Raw genomic sequence first — 19,518 nt, forward strand, 5'->3', positions numbered from 1 at the left:
CATGTTCTCACTCATAGGTGGGAACTGAACAATGAGATCACTTGGACAGGGGAAGGGGAACATCACACACTGGGGCCTATCATGGGGAGGGGGGAGGAGGGAGGGATTGCATTGGGGAGTTATACATGATATAAATGATGAATTGATGGGTGCTGACGAGTTGATGGGTGCAGCACACCAACATGGCATAAGTATACATATGTAACAAAGCTGCACCTTATGCACATGTACCCTAGAACTTAAAGTATAATAAAATAAATAAATAATTAAAAATGACATTTGTACTGTCTTGAAGTGGGTGAGGATGGGAGCATATAGTTATTTACAGGTAAAGCGTTTCAGATAGAGGAAGAGAAATTACAAAGAGCTTGAAAGAACATGCCTAATACGTTGGGTGAACTGAAAGAAGGCCTGTGTGGCTGGATCAAGGGGGCAGAGTAGGAGAAGATGAAGTGGGGAGGGACAGTGTGCTGATTGTTTGGGGCTAGTAAGCCATTGTGAGAATTTAGGGCTTTTACTCTTAGCAAAAGCTACAGCACAATTTTAAGCAAAGAAATGACAAGATCAGGCCTGTATTTTAAAAAAGATTGCTCTGCCTTGTTGAGAGCAGGCTGTGAAGTGATGAGGGTGGGCAGGAAGAGGGCAAGATACCAGTTAGGTGTCTACTGTGATAATCCAGGTGGAAAATGATGATTTGGGTCAGGGCAGTTGTGGGAGAGATGTTAAGAATTGGTCAAATGCTGGATATATTTTAAAGGTAAATCAAGATTTGCCGATACATCTCAAGAGACAGGAGCAAAAATAGTAGTACCCACAGCAAAAGATGATTGTACCTGCCGATCCTATGACTGGTATGGTTATTTTCATTCTCATCTCATGCTCATTTCTCCCACATTTTGTCATTTAGGATAAACCCTGGAGGAAGGGCTTTTAGTGCCCTCATCCTTTTACCTAAATTGTATACATCTATATAAAAATTATAATGGAAGTTTTTGGAATGATGGTATCTAGTATATAGTACTTTGATTTACTGATGGCTTTCCTAGTAGATGTTGTTTCCTGTTTTCTCTCTCAGTCTCCTCCTGCCTCCCCAACCACTGTCTCACAACCATACCTCCACACACACAATTTGCTTGTATATCCAGAAAAAGATGAAGAAAGAACCATGTATGTTAGTAATGCTTATCTCTGGTTGGTAGACTGTGGGTATTACACATTCTTTTTTTAGGCTTTAAATGTAGAAAGAAATTTTAATTGTAAATATTTTAAAATAAAATAAATTTGGTTTTATCTAAAAAGTAACAAATGCACCACACAAATACCCGGAATAGGTAAATCCATGGAGACAGAAAGCAGAGTGGTGGTTGCAGGGGTTTGGCGGAGCAAGAGGAGAATCCTGGGGAGTAACCACCCAGATTCAGTTTCCTTTTCAGGTAAGGAAATGTTCTGTAACTAGATAGTGGTGATGGTTACAGAGCATTGTGAGTGTACTAAATGCCACTGAATTATATGCTTCAGAATGTTCAAAGTGGTGAATTTTATGTTAAGTGTGTTTTACGACAGTTATAAAAGGAATACTTTGGAAAGTATAAAGTAGGGAAGGAAATTCCTTTGAGTGCTGCTGCCTAAAGTCTACTGTAGTCAACACTGTGAATTTATTAAGCACACTCAGCCTTGTTTTTAAGGAATATTATTAGTTTCCTACAGCTGCTCTAGCAAAGTATCACAAACTGGCTGGCCCAAAACAGCAGAAATATATTCGCTCACAGACCTGGAGGCCAAACATTTGAAATCCAAGTGTCTGCAGGCTTGGTTCTTCTGGAGTTTCTGAGGGAGGATCTGTTTCATGTCTTTCTCTTTTCTTCTGGTAGTTGCCAGAAGTCCTTGCCTTGTAGCTGTATCACTCCCATCTCTGCCTTTTTCTTCACATAGAGTAGGGCCCATTCTAATCCAGCATGAACTCATTTTAACTTAACTAGTTACATCTCAAAGATCCTGTTTCAAATAAGGTAACATTCTGAGGTTCTGGGTGAATATAGGAATTATGGGGGGACACTATTCAAACCAAGCACGATGTGTTTTGGATTTTTACACTGTTGTCCTTATGTTATAAAGTAAATTTTCTCTACTTTTATTTTTCTATTTCGTAGGTGGCATAAGCATCATTTTAGTAGTTTGGTGTTTTGTGTGTGTGTGTGTGTTTGTTTTGTTTTGAGACAGGGTCTCACTTTGTTGCCCAGGCTGGAATGCAGTGGCACGATGACAGCTCTCTGAAGCCTCGAACTCCTGGGTTCAAGTGATCCTCCTACCTTAGCCTCCCAAGTGGATGGGACTACAGGCAGTGCCACCACGCCTGGCTACTTTTTAAATTTTTTTCTAGAGACAAGGTCTAACGATGTTGCCCAGGCAGTTCTCAAACTTCTGGCCTCAAGTGATCCTCCCTTCTCGGCCTTTCAAAGTGTTGAGATTACATGGGTGAGCCATCATGCCCAGCCTAGTTTGGTATTTTATCAAGTGGCCAACTTACTGATTATTTAACGCTGTTTATATTGTTATACATTTAAGGTGTTACTAATTGTTGCCTGATTGTGAATAACTAATATTAATTTATGATAAATTTCTACAAGTGAAATTACTAGGGTAAACTTCTAGTTTCAACTGGAATAATCTGATCTCTAATTTTTTTCTTCATCCTTCTCATCCTGAGTACTGACTTGAATGCATATTGATAGCATCACTTCTCCTCTATCTCTTGTGGTCTCTTAGAATGAAACTATATCACACAACTTTCATAGTATTACTTTAGATTAGACCTGTATAGTGTCTGAACTAGATCCTTTACATGAATATTATCCCAGACTTTCATATTTCACTTTTACTTCTAATTTAAATAGATCAGCATTCTGAGAGATTAATGATAATAAATACTACTTTATACATTTGCAACAGAAATACTTGAATTACGTTAAATATGTATGTATACCTATGAGTATCTTTTTTTCTCTATTTTAGCATGGATGTATTTCAGAGATTGGGCTCAAATTCAGCTCTAACTACTTCAAATATAGCATCATTTGAAGAAGCTTTTATGTATCTTCAAAAGTTAATGGCAGCTGTGAGGGATATTCTTGAAGGAATTCAAAGGTAAACACTTTATTAATTTTAAAGTGTTACTTATTACTTTTCTCTTTCTCCTAGGCTTACCAACTTTTTCAGAGTTGCTAGGAGTCACCTAGCAAATTTTATAAACTAATGGCTTTTAGATTCAACTGTTTCTCCTTCTTCTGCCAATAATCCCTGTTTCTAGTTGAGATCACAAGAATGTTTCCACCTTTTCCCTTTCTAGAAAAAATATACCAGCTTGTAAACTTCATTAACTTTTTCATTATTGTGTAACTATAACTCCTAGAACAGGGCCTGTCATGTAATGGGCACTCCATAATTACTTATAGAATAAATATATGTTAAGGTAATTATCATTGGTCTTGAAAACAAGTATGTTAATATTTTTAATGCGATTTTTTTCTTTCAATATAGTTTTACAGAACTACAAACTGAAATAAGTTTGAAAAGCAACATAGTTGCTGGGCGTGGTGGCTCACACCTGTAATCCCAGCACTTTGGGAGGCTGAGGCAGGTGGATCACTTGAGGTCAGGAGTTTGAGACCAGCCTTGCCAACATAGTGAAACCCAGGCTTTACTAAAAATACAAAAAATTAGCCGGGCATTGTGGCAGACACCTGTAATCCTAGCTACTTGGGAGGCTGAGGCAGGAGAATCGCTTGATTCTAATCCTAGCTACTTGGGAGGCAGAGGTTTCAGTGAGCCGAGATCACGCCATTGCACTCCAGCCTGGGCAACAAGAGTGAAACTCCATCTCAAAAAAAAAAAAAAAAAAGAAAAAAAAAAAGGCAATATAGTCTTATGATGCTTTGAAATTTATACACATGTGATTATTTAAAATATTTGTGATGCATATGGAAAATATAGTGCCAGAAAGCTATAGAATAGACCTTGGCACTTTATAGCATGAAATCAAGTGCTTTATTTTGTGGCACTAAAGGAGGATACTTCTAACCTTTGTAGTTTTATTATGTACCAAGATTGTTTGACCTGAATTAGATATACAGGTTGATAACACAAAAATACTGTTCTTTATAAATTAAAACAAAACAAAACTGAGTTGATTTTGCTATGTTCAAGTTTGAGAAACTTGAATTTTCAAAAGTTTTTTTTTTTTTTCATTTCTCTTTAATGGTTTTGGAAACTATTGTTAATATACAAGACATTTTGTCTTGTTAATCTAGAAGGCATTTTGCCTCTTTTGGATCACAGTTGGCCTAAATAATTCTCAAAATAAAAAGTTACCTAAACCGTCTGCCACCCTTAAGTTATTAATGAATTTAAAGTATGGCAGATCCTAATACAAGTTAAATGTTACCTCTAAATGCAACTAGTCCCTTTATAATTTAAAGCCTTGTTAAAATAAGAGTGGCTCTATAAGGGTGAACTATTCAGTTCTGATTTTAGCTATGTAAAAACTTTTGTTCACTCTAGATTGCATAAAAGCCATCCTTGACAGTGTACAGAAAGTAAGGCTATAAATCTGTATTAAATAAATCAGCAGATGTTCCTTGAGCACCTGCTATACTTGGTGTCATGCTAGGCACTGGGGACCAAAGAGAAATAAGATGTGACCTCTGACTCCAAACAGCTGTAGAAATAATTCAATCATTTTAAAACAGATCTTGCAATCAAAAGATATTAGTATTTTAATAGGAATATATATATATATGCAGTGGCGGGAGGAAGGGTTGGCAAAAGATGAGGCTGGATTGAGGTTGGAGGATCGTGTCTCAAGCCATGCAAAGCAATTTCCATTTTATCTGATAGGCCAGTATTTCGGACATTCAGAGCTGTTAATTATGTGCCAGAAGTGTTTCTGGTTCAAAAAACTTTGGAAATAGTGTGTACTATACCACCTTCTGGGGAAATCACTTGTATTATTAGCATATTAATGGCTTTGTAAACCTCTGCTGTAAGGAAATCTTTTTAACATATTTAAATCTTTAAATCTTTAACATATTTAAATCTTTAAAACATATTGATGCCTGGATCCTCCACCCCAGAGATTCATATATAATTAGTCTGGGGTGTGCCTGGCAATCAAGATTTAAAAAATTTCCCCAGGTAATTCATATGTGTCAGTAAGGTTGAGAACCTCTAGCCAATATGCTTATTTAGTGGTTCTCAAAGTGTAATCACAAGACCAGCATCGTCACCACATCTAACTTGTTAAAAGTGCAGATTTTCAGGCCCTCTCAGATTTATTCAGTCAGAAACTCTGGGCATGAGACCTATAGGTCTGTGTCCTCTAGGTGATTCTATTCAAGCTGAAGGCTGAGCATCACTGGCCCAAGTGATTCTCAGCCCTAGTGGCAGACTATAATCACCTGGGAGTTTAAAAAAATAACAGTGATCTTTTCAAAAAAACCAACTCCTGGATTCATTGAGTTTTTGAAGGGTTCCTCGTGTCTCTGTCTCCTTCAGTTCTGCTCTGATCTTAGGTATTTCTTGTCTTCTGCTAGCTGTTGAATTTGTTTGCTCTTGCATCTCTACTTCTTTTAATTGTAATGTAATTTAATTGGGTGTCAATTTTAGATCTTTCCTGCTTTGTCTTGTGGGCATTTAGTGCTATAAATTTCCCTCTCCACACTGCTTTAAATGTGTCCCAGAGATTCTGGTATGTTGTATCTTTGTTCTCATTGGTTTCAAAGAACATCTTTTCTGCCTTCATTTCATTATGTACCCAGTAGTCATTCAGGAGCAGGTTGTTCAGTTTCCATGTAGTTGTGCAGTTTTGAGTGAGTTTCTTAATCCTGAATTCTAATTTGATTGCACTGTGGTCTGAGAGACTGTTTGTTATGATTTCCATTCTTTTGCATTTGCTGAGGAGTGTTTTACTTCGAATTATGTGGTCAATTTTAAAATAAGTGCAGTGTGGTGCTGAGAAGAATGTATATTCTGTTGATTTGGGGTAGAGAGTTCTACTAGATGTCTATTAGGTCTGCTTGGTCCAGAGCTGAGTTCAGGTCCTGGATATCCTTGTTAGTTTTCTATCTCATTGATCTGTCTAATATTGACAGTGGGGTGGTAAAGTCTCCCACTATTATTGTGTGGGAGTCTAAGTCTCTTTGGAGGCTCCTCTAAGACTTGCTTTATGAATCTAGGTATCCTGTATTCGGATGCATATGTATTCAGGATAGTTAGCTCTTCTTATTGCATTTGGTTTCCTTTAGCATTATGGTATGCTTTCCTTTGTCTCTTTTGATCTTTGGTTTGTTTAAAGGTCTGTTTTTAATCCAGAGGCTAGGATTCCAACCCCTGCTTTTTTTTTTTTTTTTTTTTTTTTTTTTTTTTTTTTTGCTTCTATTTGCTTCAAATTTCTTACCATCCTTTATTTTTGAGGCCTATTGTGTCTCTGTAAATGAGATGGTCCCTGAATACAGCACAACCAATGGGTCTTGATTCCTTTATTCTATTAGCCAGTCCTGTGTCTTTTTAAATTGGGGAATTTGCCCATTTATATTTAAGGTTAATATCGTTATGTGTGATTTGATCCTGCCAGTATGATGGCTAGCCCCCCTTGGGTTTTTCTTTGCCTGTTATGTTGAGCAGTTTCTTCCATAGCTGTCGATGGTCTTTACATACATTTGTATGTTTTTGGCAAGTGGCTGGTAAAGTTTTGTTCCTTTCTCCGTGTTTAGTGCTTCCTTCAGGAGCTCTTGTATGGCAGGCAACATAGCTAGACTAATAAGAAAAGAGAGAAGATAAAAAAATGCGATAAAAAATGATAAAGGGTATATCACCAACCCATCCCACAGAAATACAAACTACCATCAGAAGACTACTTATAAACACCTCCTATGCAAATAAACTAGAAAATCTAGAGATTGGATAAGTTTCTGGACAAATATACCCTCCCAAGCTAAATCAGGAAGAAGTGAATTCCCTGAATAGCCATAACAAGTCTGAAATTGAGGTAGCAATTAATAGCCTACCACCACAAAGTCCAGGCCAGACGGATTCACAGCTGAATTCCTACCAGGTAAAAGAGGATCTGGTACCATTCTTCTGAACTATTCTAAACAATAGAAAAAGAGGGAGTTCCTCCCTAACAGCATTTTATGAGGCAGCCTCATCCTGATACCAAAACCTGGCAGAAACACAAACAAAAGAAAATCTTCAGGCCAATATCCCTGATGAATATCAATGCGAAAATCCTAAATAAATACTAGCACATCCAAAGATCCCAGCAGCACATCAAAAAGCATTATCCCCCGGTGATCAAGTCGGCTTCATCCCTGAGGTGCAACGGCTGGTTCAACACATGCAACTCATCAGTTGACATCCATCACATAAACAGAACCATGACAAAAATCACATGATTATCTCAATAATGGCAAAAGGCCTTCGACCAACATTCAACAGCCTTCATACTAAAAACTCTCAATGTAACTCAGTATTGATAATAATGTATCTCAAACTAATAAGAGCTGTTTTATGACAAACCCACGCCAGTATCATTACTGAAGGGCAAAACTGGAAGCATTCCTGGCACAAGACAAGGATGCCCTCTCTTACCACTCCTATTCAACATAGTATTGGAAGTTCTGGCCAGGGCAATTAGGCAAGAAAAAGAATAAAGGGTATTCAATAGGAGAGAAGAGGTCAAATTGTTCTGTTTACAGATGACATGATTGTATACTTTAGGAAAATCCCCATCGTCTCAGCCCAAAATCTCCTTAAGCTGATAAGCAACTTCAGCAAACAAAAAAAAAAAAAAAAAATCTCAGGATACAAAATCAACGTGCAAATCGCAAAACATTCCTTTACAACAATAACAGAGAGCCAATCAAAGGTAAACTCCCATTCACAATGCTACAAAGACAATAACATACCTAGATCCAACTTAACAAGGGATGATGAGGACCTCTTCCAAGGAGAACTTGCAAACCACTGCTCAAAGAGTAAGAGAGGACACAAACAAATGGAAAAACATTCCATGCTCATGGATGGGAAGAATCAATATCATCAAAATGGCATACTGCCCAAAGTAATTTATAGATTCAGTGCTATCCCGATCAAGCTACCATTGACTTTCTTCACAGAATTGGAAAAAAGGACGTTAAACTTCATATGGAACCAAAAAAGAGTCTGCATAGCCAAGACAATCCTAAGCAAAAAACAAAACAAAACAAAAACGTAAACAATCCTAACAGAGCTGGAGGCATCACGCTACCTGACTTCAAACCATACTAGAAGGCTACAGTAACAAAAACAGCATAGTACTGGTACCAAAACAGAGATATAGACCAATGGAACAGAACAGAGGCCTCAGAAATAACACCACACATCTACAACCATTTGATCTTTGACAAACCTGACAAAAACAAGCAATGGGGGAAGGATTCCCCATTTAATAAATTGTGTTGGGAAAACTGGCTAGCCATATGCAGAAAGCTGAAACTAGATTCCTTCCTTACACCTTACACAAAAATTAACTCAAGATGGATTTAAGACTTAAACGTAAGACCTAAAACCATAAAAACTTTAGAACAAAACCTAGGCAGTACCATTCAGGACATAGGCGTGGGCAAAGACTTATAATTAAAACACCAAAAAACAATGGCAACAAAAGCCAGAATAGACAAATGGGATCTGATTAAACTAAAGAGCTTCTGCACAGCAAAAGAAACTATCATCAGAGTGAACAGGCAACCTACAGAATGGGAGAAAATTTTTGCAACCTATCCATCTGACAAAGGGCTAATATCCGGAATATACAAAGAACTTAAACAGATTTACAAGAATAAAACAACCCCATCAAAAAGCGGATGAAGGATATGAACAGACACTTCTCAAAAGAAGACATTTATGCAGCCAACAAACGTGAAAAAAAGCTAATCATCCCTGGTCATTAGAGAAATGCAGATCAAAAGCACAATGAGATACCATCTCATGCCAGTTAGAATGGTGATTGTTAAAAAGTCAGGAAGCAACAGATGCTGGAGAGGATGTGGAGAAATAGGAATGCTTTTTCACTGTTGGTGGCAATTAGCTCAACTATTGTGGAAGACAGTGTGGCGATTCCTCAAGGATCTACATCTAGAAATACCATTTGCCCCAGCAATCCCATTCCTGGGCATATATCCAAAGGATTATAAATCATTCCACTATAAAGACACATGCACACATGTGTTTATTGCAGTAGTGTTCACAATAGCAAAGACTCGAAACCAACCCTAATGCGTATCAGTGGTAAACTGGATAAAGAAAATGTGGCACATATACACCATGGAATACTATGCAGCCATAAAAAAGGATGAGTTCATGTCCTTTGCAGGGAGATGGATGACTCTGGGAACCATCATTCTCAGCAAACTAATACAAGAACAGAAAACCAAACACCACATGTTCTCACTCATAAGTGGGAATTTAACAATGAAAATACATGGACACAGGGAGGGGAACATCACACAGTGGGGCTTGTTGGGGGGTGGGGTGTAGGGAAGGGATGGCATTAGGAGAAATACCTAATGTAGATGACAGGTTAATGGGTGTAGCAGACCACCATGGCACGTGTATGCCTGTGTAAGAAAACTACCCGTTCTGCACATGTACCCCAGAACTTAAAGTATAATAAATAATTTAGTAATAATAATAACAGTATTCAGGCCCTACCTTAATCCTATTAAATCTGAATCTGAGAATGGGACCTGGTCAGACATTTCTACAGACTCCCCAAGTGATGTGGGCGGAACCAGGGTTAAGAAGGTTTAGCATGTATTGCTTACATAAGCAGTATCTAAAAGAAATAATTACTTGAATTTTAAGGCTAATATAATTTGTTTCTCTTTCATCTTAAGGACACCTAGCACTAGGGATAAGAAAAGATTGGTAGCTCTGCTACCTTTTAGCATGTGACCTGGGGTAATTTTTTTTTGGACAGAATGTTACTCTGTTTCCCAGGCTGGAGTATAGTAGAGCGATCATGGCCCACTGTAACCTCAAATTCCTGAACTCAGGCAATCTAACTTAAATAAAAATATCTTTAGGTATTTGTGTAGAGCAAGGAGGTTGTATTTTTAAGCTTTCCAGGGGATTTGTGTGCAGGTGGTGGGAGATCACATTTAATAAAACTAATGCAATTTTTTGTAATGTTACATTAGAGAATGCTTTTCTCTTGAGCTACCAGTAGGGGGCATTGTGAATTAACTGGTTTGCTTATCTCACCATTCACTTAATAGGAAACTACAAAATTGTGAAGTTTTTTTTTTGTTTGTTTTTTAACCCTGCAGATAATAGGCATTTAAATTAAAATTTAATAGAAGTTAATAATTATTTTTTCAAGTGTGCATGTAGTGCTTAAAATCTTTCAAGAAAGAAAATCATGTTAAAAGAAGCTCAGTTTAAAAATTTATTTTTGCTAAATATTGATTTAAAATTTTGTAAACATTGAAATTGCACGCAATTTATAGTGACTGAAAATTATCACTTTTGATGCTTGCTAAAACGACCTAGTTTCATTTGGTTATGAGATATATGTTCCGGGATTATATGTTAGCTCTATTCCCTTCTGTTTTAAAAATAGTAGATCATATATATTGTTACATTGGGGCTCAATAATCAGGTGACCTTTAGCTTGGCCTTTCAGTTAAAGAAGTGAATTAAAATATATTTGATAGACTAACAGCTTTGGGTTCTAGTTCTAGATTTATCCCCTTGTAGCTGACTTTGGGCATGTCATTTTACCCTGTAAGTCACAGTTCCTTTCCTTGTTAAATGAGAATCCTGGTACCTTCTTTAGAAGAGTGTATGAAATGATGTATGTGAAAATACTTTCTAACTATGTTTACATGCCCTAATCTTGCTTTTTCCTTAAAGCTGATATGTTAAGTTTGAAATGTTTAAAATGTGTATTTCAGTTTTAAGAAAGCTCTAAACATGATTGTGGTTAAGATTGAAAATATTAGTGGAGCAGTTGTTGGTACAGTTATACATTTGACAGCAAAATACCTAATTTTGCAAAGTTTGAAAAAGGGTGAGGATGTTGCAAATTCCTGTATTTTCTGAACACTTTCTTTCTGGGTAGGAGAATTTTAATTAGCTTATTTGCTATTCATTTATAAATTGCTTCTCTCCTCATCTTTTCTTTTATATGTATTAATTTGAGGACTTTTGTTAATAGTTTTCTTATCTAACCACTAGATAGCCAAGGACAATGTTGATAATTTTTTTTTTCAGATAGACAAAAGTGTTTTAAGATTTATTTTGGTCAGTACTACATAGTCTTAATTTATACTTTTGTAAACTTATGTCTAGATTGATCAAGTAACTCTTAAGACCACAGAAACCTTTTGCTTAGTATATAAACATGATAAAGTTTCATTTGGAACAAAAATTAATTGGAGAGTTGTATTGCAAATTTCTAAAAGTAGGGAAAGTTCTACTTTGTGTATCGATCAAAAAACGTTGTCTACATGTATTTTTGCTTAAACTGTCATCTTTACAGAGTTAACTAAACAGGTCATGTAATCCAACTCTGAGGCGCACTGTAAATGCGTGCAGCTTCAAGTTGAAAGCTAACATTCAAAGCAACAGTACAAGTGTTTTAGATATGTTTCTGTGTCTGTGAAATAGATAATGAACTGCCTGATTTAGAAGCTGAGAAGAAGGAGGGTGAAGGTGAGAAACTTTAACTTGCTTAGGTTCTATGTTTGTATTTCATCTTTATAAAATAAGGTTGAAATTATTTTTAAAAAACAAAAGGTAGTATTTTAAATCCAAAAATATACTAGTTTATGCCCAAATATGTTTGGTTTAACATGTAAAACTTTGCATATGTGAGTTTCATGAACTCAAGTAGTTTTATTTGAAATGTTTGAGATAATGAGTGGTTTCTTGGTTTGTTATTTTGAATCATATATGGGGTGGGAAAGAGGCAGAGGGAATTTCTATTCCTTTAAAATAACTAGGCACATTTTGAGGACATGCTTTTATATTAAAAGATATGTCAAGTGTATATAGCTTAGTTTCTTTTCTAGCTGTCATTTTGTTTGGTCGTATTTAAATTTAGCAATAAATGACTGCTAACTGTTGTGTTTGGACATGATCATATGCTGCATGGGCATTTGTACTTCGTCATAGAACAGGATTTTGGAAAATAAAACCTCAGTTTCGATTTAGGAAAGGAAAATGATTAATTTTTATTGAGTTTCATCTTCAAAGTTTTAATAACCTCTATCGCGTTCTTGTGGCTTTAGTTTGAAATACTTTAGACAGCTGTTTTCTAAAATAATTGCAGTCATGAAGTTGGGGGTTTTTTGGTGTGATTTAAACATATATTTTCTGTTTTATTATTAAACCTATAAAAATTAATTTTCCTATTAATCCCCTACCCCATTTTAACATAAGAACAGACCATATATGGTATATTTATGGATTATTTCTCGGAAAAGAAACCTTAAAATCACAGTAGCTTTTCAGATCCGCTAATATGCTTCAAAGATCCTAATTTTTGCTTTTGAGATAAAATGTTACTAACTTAGCCTCTTTAACTTACTGTAAATGTTGATAGTTGACCTCTTAAGATTTTAGAAAAGGTTATTTAGAATTGGTCATCCTTTAGTTTACACAAAGGTAACAGACTTTAGGCTACTTCTTTAGTTGTTGAAACTAAAGTTTCTGTCAGAGGCATACTAATGTGTAGAAAATAAAGACCTTAAAAACTTCATCCTTTGAAGTTTAGAAGTGATTTTTTAAACTCTGAACTCATTGCAGTGTGCAAAATATTCAGCCATCATTATCCAGAGTGGAGGGGTTTATTCATGTTTGTGTCTGACCTACTTTCTTTGAGGCTTGGCCTTTTCACCTTTAGATAATTAGGCTTCACCTCCCACCCTTCCGCTAGGGTTTCACGGCTCCTCAGATGTCACTGCATTACTTTCTCAGACTTTCAACACACTCCTTGTCCTTTCACCACCAAGTATATCAGTTGCTTTGTAGAGTAAGAAAAAATAATACAATTTATTGTTTAAAAATGAAAATACAGACCGGGTGCGGTGGCTCAAGCCTGTAATGCCAGCACTTTGGGAGGCCGAGACGGGCGGATCACGAGGTCAGGAGATCGAGACCATCCTAGCTAATACGGTGAAACCCCATCTCTACTAAAACTAAAAAAAAAAAAAAAAAAACTAGCCGGGCGACGAGGCGGGCGCCTGTAGTCCCAGCTACTTGGGAGGCTAAGGCAGGAGAATGGCGTAGATCCAGGAGGCGGAGCTTGCAGTGAGCTGAGGTCCGGCCACTGCACTCCAGCCTGGGCGACAGAGCCAGACTCCGTCTCAAAAAAAAAGAAAAGAAAAGAAAATACTTTGTTGCTTCATCCTTCATGCCACCATTTTGTAAAAAATAATTTTATTTTTTATAATTTATTTTATAATCAGCTCCCTAATACTTTGAATGCCTCTAGCACAGACACCGTCTTACTTTTCTGTATCTGGAGCCTTGTACAGGTAATGACACGTAGTAGATGGTCAGTAAGTGATTACTGAATGAGTGTTTTATAGTCTTTGTGATAGAAGGCGACTTCTTTTAAGGCTGAATGCTAATTGTACTACATTATGACATTAGATGAATAGTTAATGTAGAGGTTTTAAAAGAGGTATAGAAGAGAGATGAGCAAGCTATGAAAGGTTAAAGAATAAGAAAATCAATCAGGAGGAAGGAGAAAGACTGGGAGAGAGAGAGATTAAGGAGATTAAAAAGGCATTTATGTCTAGAGCAGATGATGGAGCCTCCAGTAATTCACCCAAATGTCTCTTCGGGTTACATTGTTATCCTTGATATAAGCAGACAGTTCTTTTTATAAGGTATTATAGACTTATATAACATCATATATGTAAAATATAGACAGTTATCTTATTAATAGCTTTTGTGGTATTATATTGCAGTTTGACAAACGCAGTTAATGTGTATATCAAATTTTATATGTAATGTGTAACAAAATTTTTATTAAAGTAGCTGATAAAATATGTGGCATTCATGTATCAGTCGGACTGAATTTTTCAGTAACCACTTGATTTTTTTAAACCTGGCTCTGTATGTTACTGAAGATAACAGGTCACTATGACTTAATTTTTAGAATAACTGGATTTCATTTTACATATCTAAAACTCTTGTCTGTGTGTCCCAGCATTTGTCATTCAAGAATTGGAAATAAAGACTTTTTATTTACCTTAAGTATCAGTGGAGAAATGTCGTAGTTATTCCCACTGCCCCTAGAGTGGACTTAGGTGTTAGTGTTCCCTTGGCCAGTATAATTCAGTTTTGGATGACAGAGTTAAATGTATCCCATCATAAATTCTCAAATCACATCCAAATTAAGCAATTGAATATAATATGAAGATTACTTCTTGAAGATAACATATTTTAACTTGTTTATGGAGTTTTTATTCATAATCTATTCTTTTATTTAAATTTACCTCTTGTTTTATACCTGACTAATTCTACCTAATGACTTATTTTTCTGATATTTAATTAAAATTCCTTGCTATTAAGTCTTGTTTTAAGAAACGCTAAAACCACCAGGTGGAATAAATGACCTAATAAGTCCGTGATGTTAAACACCAGTAAAAGAAATGAAATTAGGGAGAAATCAATTGAAGGTTCTGAATAAGGGCTATCATAATAATTTTAACTTAAATAACAAGTATATAGTAAGGATATGGGGTAAAGCCAGATGATCAGTTCTAATTCCTTCTTACAAAGCAGTTATATAAAAGGGGTAAAGGTAGAGTTTCACTCTGACGCCCAGGCTGGAGTGCAGTGCTGTGATCTCAGTTCACTGCAGCCTCCACCTGCTGGGCTCAGGTGATCCTCCCACCTCAGCCTGTGGAGTACTTGGGACTACAAGCATGTGCCAGCACACGCTGCTTATTTTTTGCACTTTTTGTGGGGACAGGGTTTCTTCATGTTGCCCAGGCTGGTCTCAATCTCCTGGACTCAAGCAATGAACCTTCCTCAGCCTCCCAAACTGCTGGGATTACAGGTGTGAGCCACCACGTCTGGCCTAGGATTAATTTTATCTATTTTGGGAAATATACACTTGTGCCTCTAAAGAACTTTTAGCACCACAGTAGGCCAACCAGCTGCCAGTAGTGAGAGGTGATAAAATATCCTCAAGGGTGTTTTCCAATAATATGAAAAGGTTGATTCTAACTCAGGACAGTGTTTTCCACATAGAGGGTACTCAGTAAATACTTAACTGTGTATCAGAAACCTCTGGAATTATTAAACATTTTGATGCACCAATCCCTGTTAAAAAGGCATTATTAAACCTTTTTAGAATCAACAGATACACTTACTCTTAACAATAAGGTAACTGGAACTATAAGTTTAAATTGTCACTTTTTTTTTTTTTGCTAACATTAAGCTAGTTTATTACTGTTTAAATATGTAATTAATGTATTATTTTTGACAGCATGTAGCTATATATTTTCCCCAGCCAAATTGTTGAACTAAGACAAATAAGTAAAATAATCAAAATTATGTTTATTATTAAAGATAGTGACTTACACAGATTTTATATAAACCTTATTGATAATATTGATTGAAAATGTCAGCAGTTTTGTATACTATTGGAGTGTAAAATAGTATAGAGTATATTGATCAGCCTTCTTTAATGGACTTTCATCCATTTACCATGCTGCCTATATTCTAGAGAAAGGGAAATACACTCATACATCTCTCTCTCTCTCTCTCTTTTAATATATATAAATTTTTTTCTTTAAAAAAAATAGAGATGGGGTCTCACTATGTTGGCCAGACTGGTCTTGAACTCCTGTCTTCATGCAGTCCTCCCACCTCAGCCTCCTAAAGTGCTGGGATAACAGATATGAGCCACCGCCCCCAGCTAGTCATACATCTCTTAATGATGGGGATACATGTTCTTGTGTGAACTTCATATAGTGTACTTATACAAATGTAGATGGAATAGCCCACTACACACTTAGGCTATATGGTAAATGGCCTATTGCTCCTGGATTGCAAACCTGTATGGCATGCTACTGTGCATACTATAGGCAACTGTAACACAATGGTAAGTATTTGTGTACCTGAACATATATAAACATAGAAAAGGTATGGTTAAAAACATGGTATAAAAGATAAAAAATGGTATACCTGTATAGGACACTTACCACGGTGGAGCTTGCAGGAGTGGAAGTGCTCTGGGTGAGTCAGTGGGTGAGTGGTGAGTGAATGTGAAGGCCTTGGATATTACACTACTATAGACTATAAGCACTGTACACTTAGACTCCACTCAATTAAAAAATGTTTTGTTTCTTCAGTAATAAACCTTAGGTTATTATAACTTTTTAATTTTATAAACTTTTGTTTTTTTTAGACTTTTTGACTCTTTTCCAATAACCACTTAACTTAGAACACAAACAATGGCGAGGCATGGTGGCTGATACCTGTTATTCCAGCACTTTGGGAGGCCAAGGCAGGAGCATTGCTTGAAGCCAGGAGTTCGAGACTAGTCTAGGTAACATAGTGAGACACTGTCTCTGCAAAAAAGTAAAATTAGCTGGGCATGGTAGTGTGTGCCTGTAGTCTCAGCTACTTGGGTGGCTGAGGCAGGAGGATTGCTTGAGCCCCTCCCCCAAGCATTCAAGGTTATAGTGAGCTATGATTGCATAACTGCATTCCAGCAACAGAGTGAGACCCTATCTCTAAAAACAATTTTTTTAAATTTAAAATACAATTAAAAAAGGACCACCCCTTTCAAATTTATGCTTCCTAGAAAACAAACACACACACACATTGTACAGCTGTATAAAATAATTTCTTTCTTGATATCCTTTCTCTGTAGCTTTTTTCTTTTATAAAATTTTATGTACTTTTACTTTTAAGCTTTTTTGTTAAAAACTAATACACAAAACATACACATTACCCTAGGCCTACACAGGGTCAGGATCATCAGTGTCACTGTCTTCCACCGCCATGTTTTGTCCTACTGGAAGGTCTTCAGAGACAGTAACACACATGGAGCTGTCTCCTATGATAACAATGCCTTCTTCTGGAATACCTCTCGAAGAACCTACCTGAGTCTCTTTTTTGTTAGCTTTTTTAATAAGTAGAAGAAGTATACCCTAAAATAATGATAAAAAGTATAGTATAGTAAATACAGAAAAAACCAGTAACGTAGTTATTTATTATTATTAAGTATGATGTGCTGTACTTAATTGTATGTGCTATACTTTTAGAGAACTGGCACTGTGGTAGGTTTATTTATGCCAGCATCACCACAATCACATGAGTAATGAGTTATGCTAGTAGGAAGTTACTAAGTGATAGGAATTTTTTGGTTCCAGTATACTTTTTTTTCTACTCTTGCTGATAATCTTACATTATAATTTTTTTTTTTTTTTTTTTTGAGACAGAGTCTCACTCTGTTGGCTGGAGCACAGTGGCGGGATCTCGGCTCACTGCAACCTCTGCCTCCCAGGTTCAAGTGATTCTCCCACCTCAGCCTCCCAAGTAGCTGGGATTACAGGCACCCACCAGCATGCCCGGCTAATTTTTGTATTTTTGTAGAGACGGGGTTTCACCATGTTAGCCAGACTGGTCTTGAATTCCTGACCTCGGGTGATCTGCCCGCCTTGGCCTCTCAAAGTGCTGGGATTACAGGTGTGAGCCACCATGCCCAGTCTTACATTATAATCTATGGGACCACTGTCATATATGTGGTCCGTTGTTGACCAAAATGTCATTGTGCAGTGCATCACTGTACTTAGACCTTTTAGGGGATTACTACATACTGACGCTGAGTTAATGCTAATCTCTACAGGCCTAAAATGCCAGTGTAGTTGGAGAAATGGCCAGAGGGACAGATCTATCCTGATTAGTATCACATCCTTCAAATTTTTATTTTTTCTTTTCTTAGAGTCTTACTCTGTTCCTCAGGCTGCAGTCCGGTGGCATCATCACGGCTCACTGCAACCTCCACTTCATGGCTCACGTGATTCTCCCACCTCAGCCTCCCAAGTAGCTGGGACTATAGGCCTACCCTACCATGCCCAGCTAACTTTTGTATTTTTTGTAGAGACCGGGTCTTGCCGTGTTGCACAGGCTGGTCTCAAACTCCTGGGCTCAAGCTATCCACCCTCCTCAGTCTCTCAAAGTGTTAGGATTAGAGGCATGAGCCACTGCACCTGGCCATATCCTTTAATTTGTATATCTTGTGTTAATATTTTGGAGAGCTTTTTTTTTTTTTTTTTTAAATAGATGGGCTCTCACTTTGTCATCCAGGCTGTGGTGCAGTTGTGTGATCATAGCTCACTGCAGCCTGGAACTCATGGGTTCAGGTGAATCTCCTGCCTCAGCCTCCCGAGTAGGAAGGACTACAGACGCACTCCACCATGCCTGGCTAATATTTTAAATTTTTGGTAGATGGGATCTCACTGTGTCCTCCAGGCTGGTCTTGAATTCCTGGCCTCAAGTGATCTTCTACCTCAGCTTCTTCAAGTGTTAGCATTACAGGTGTGAGCCACCATGCCTGACCAGGGGCTAATTTTTAAAAGATCATCTAAGATCATTTTTCTTTACATTCTGTTGTGACTGGAAAACGCTCAAACTAGAAATAGTAGCATCAGCTCTTTTCTTGTTGATTCCGTGTGATTGCCTTATCATTATTACCTTCAGTCCTTAGGTTTCTTGTTGGAATCCTTGAAACTGTTACCCATTTGATGAAGGTTAATTGGATAAGTAATATAATCTGTAAATCATCTAACCAGACATACGTAAAATGCAGTGCCTTGAAGAACATTGAAAGCCAATAAATCAGCCCACACCTCTCCATTCCTCCCTAATGCAGAACTCCCACCTTATCTTCTGGATACTTCAACATGTGTGACCTGGGGCTGTCTGACATATGGATTAAACTAAAGGCACAAGTTCAGAGAGGATAGACGAAAGGGGAAGACAGAATGTTAGGAAAGTAGAGCCAGAGCAGTTGGAAATACTGGAGGTTAAATAGTGGGATGTGTAACTGGACAAATGAACTGTTGATGCTTTAGGCTTTCTCTAGACTTATTTCTGCTCTTTCATTTTTTGCATTGAAAGTTGTTTAGGAAAAAAGTTGTTTAGCTATTTAATTTCTCAGTGAGATTCGTATTTATGTATCATAAAGATGAAGCTACCTCAATTATAAGGGAAATTTTGTTGTACTGAAACTTAATACATGGAAATTTTCAGTTTGGCTCAGTAGAGGTCTGTCTGGATTCTCAGGGTGACATAGGGGAAAGCATAAAGAAGGCTGAGTGCATTGTTCTCCAGACCTGCACTCTGCTTCAGTATGTATGGCTCTCCTTTGTCTGTTTTAGAAATAAATGAGATTTCTGGGTAAGCTTTCATTTAGGTTTCAACAAACTCTGCTACAAAATAAAATAGAATAAA

General features: G+C 36.9%; 1 protein-coding gene across 1 annotated transcript in view; it reads left to right on the top strand.

Moving 5' to 3' along the window:
- The window catches only part of SWT1 (SWT1 RNA endoribonuclease homolog), a 139,966-nt gene that overhangs the window by 82,596 nt on the left and 37,852 nt on the right, over positions 1-19,518 (top strand). The window contains 1 exon segment of the mRNA XM_017848065.1: positions 3,013-3,144. Within this exon segment, the coding sequence (XP_017703554.1) occupies positions 3,013-3,144 (132 nt within the window).

This window comes from Rhinopithecus bieti, unplaced genomic scaffold, assembly GCF_001698545.2.
Source record: "Rhinopithecus bieti isolate Rb0 unplaced genomic scaffold, ASM169854v2 scaffold_27006, whole genome shotgun sequence".
In the NCBI taxonomy this organism is placed as follows: domain Eukaryota; kingdom Metazoa; phylum Chordata; class Mammalia; order Primates; family Cercopithecidae; genus Rhinopithecus; species Rhinopithecus bieti.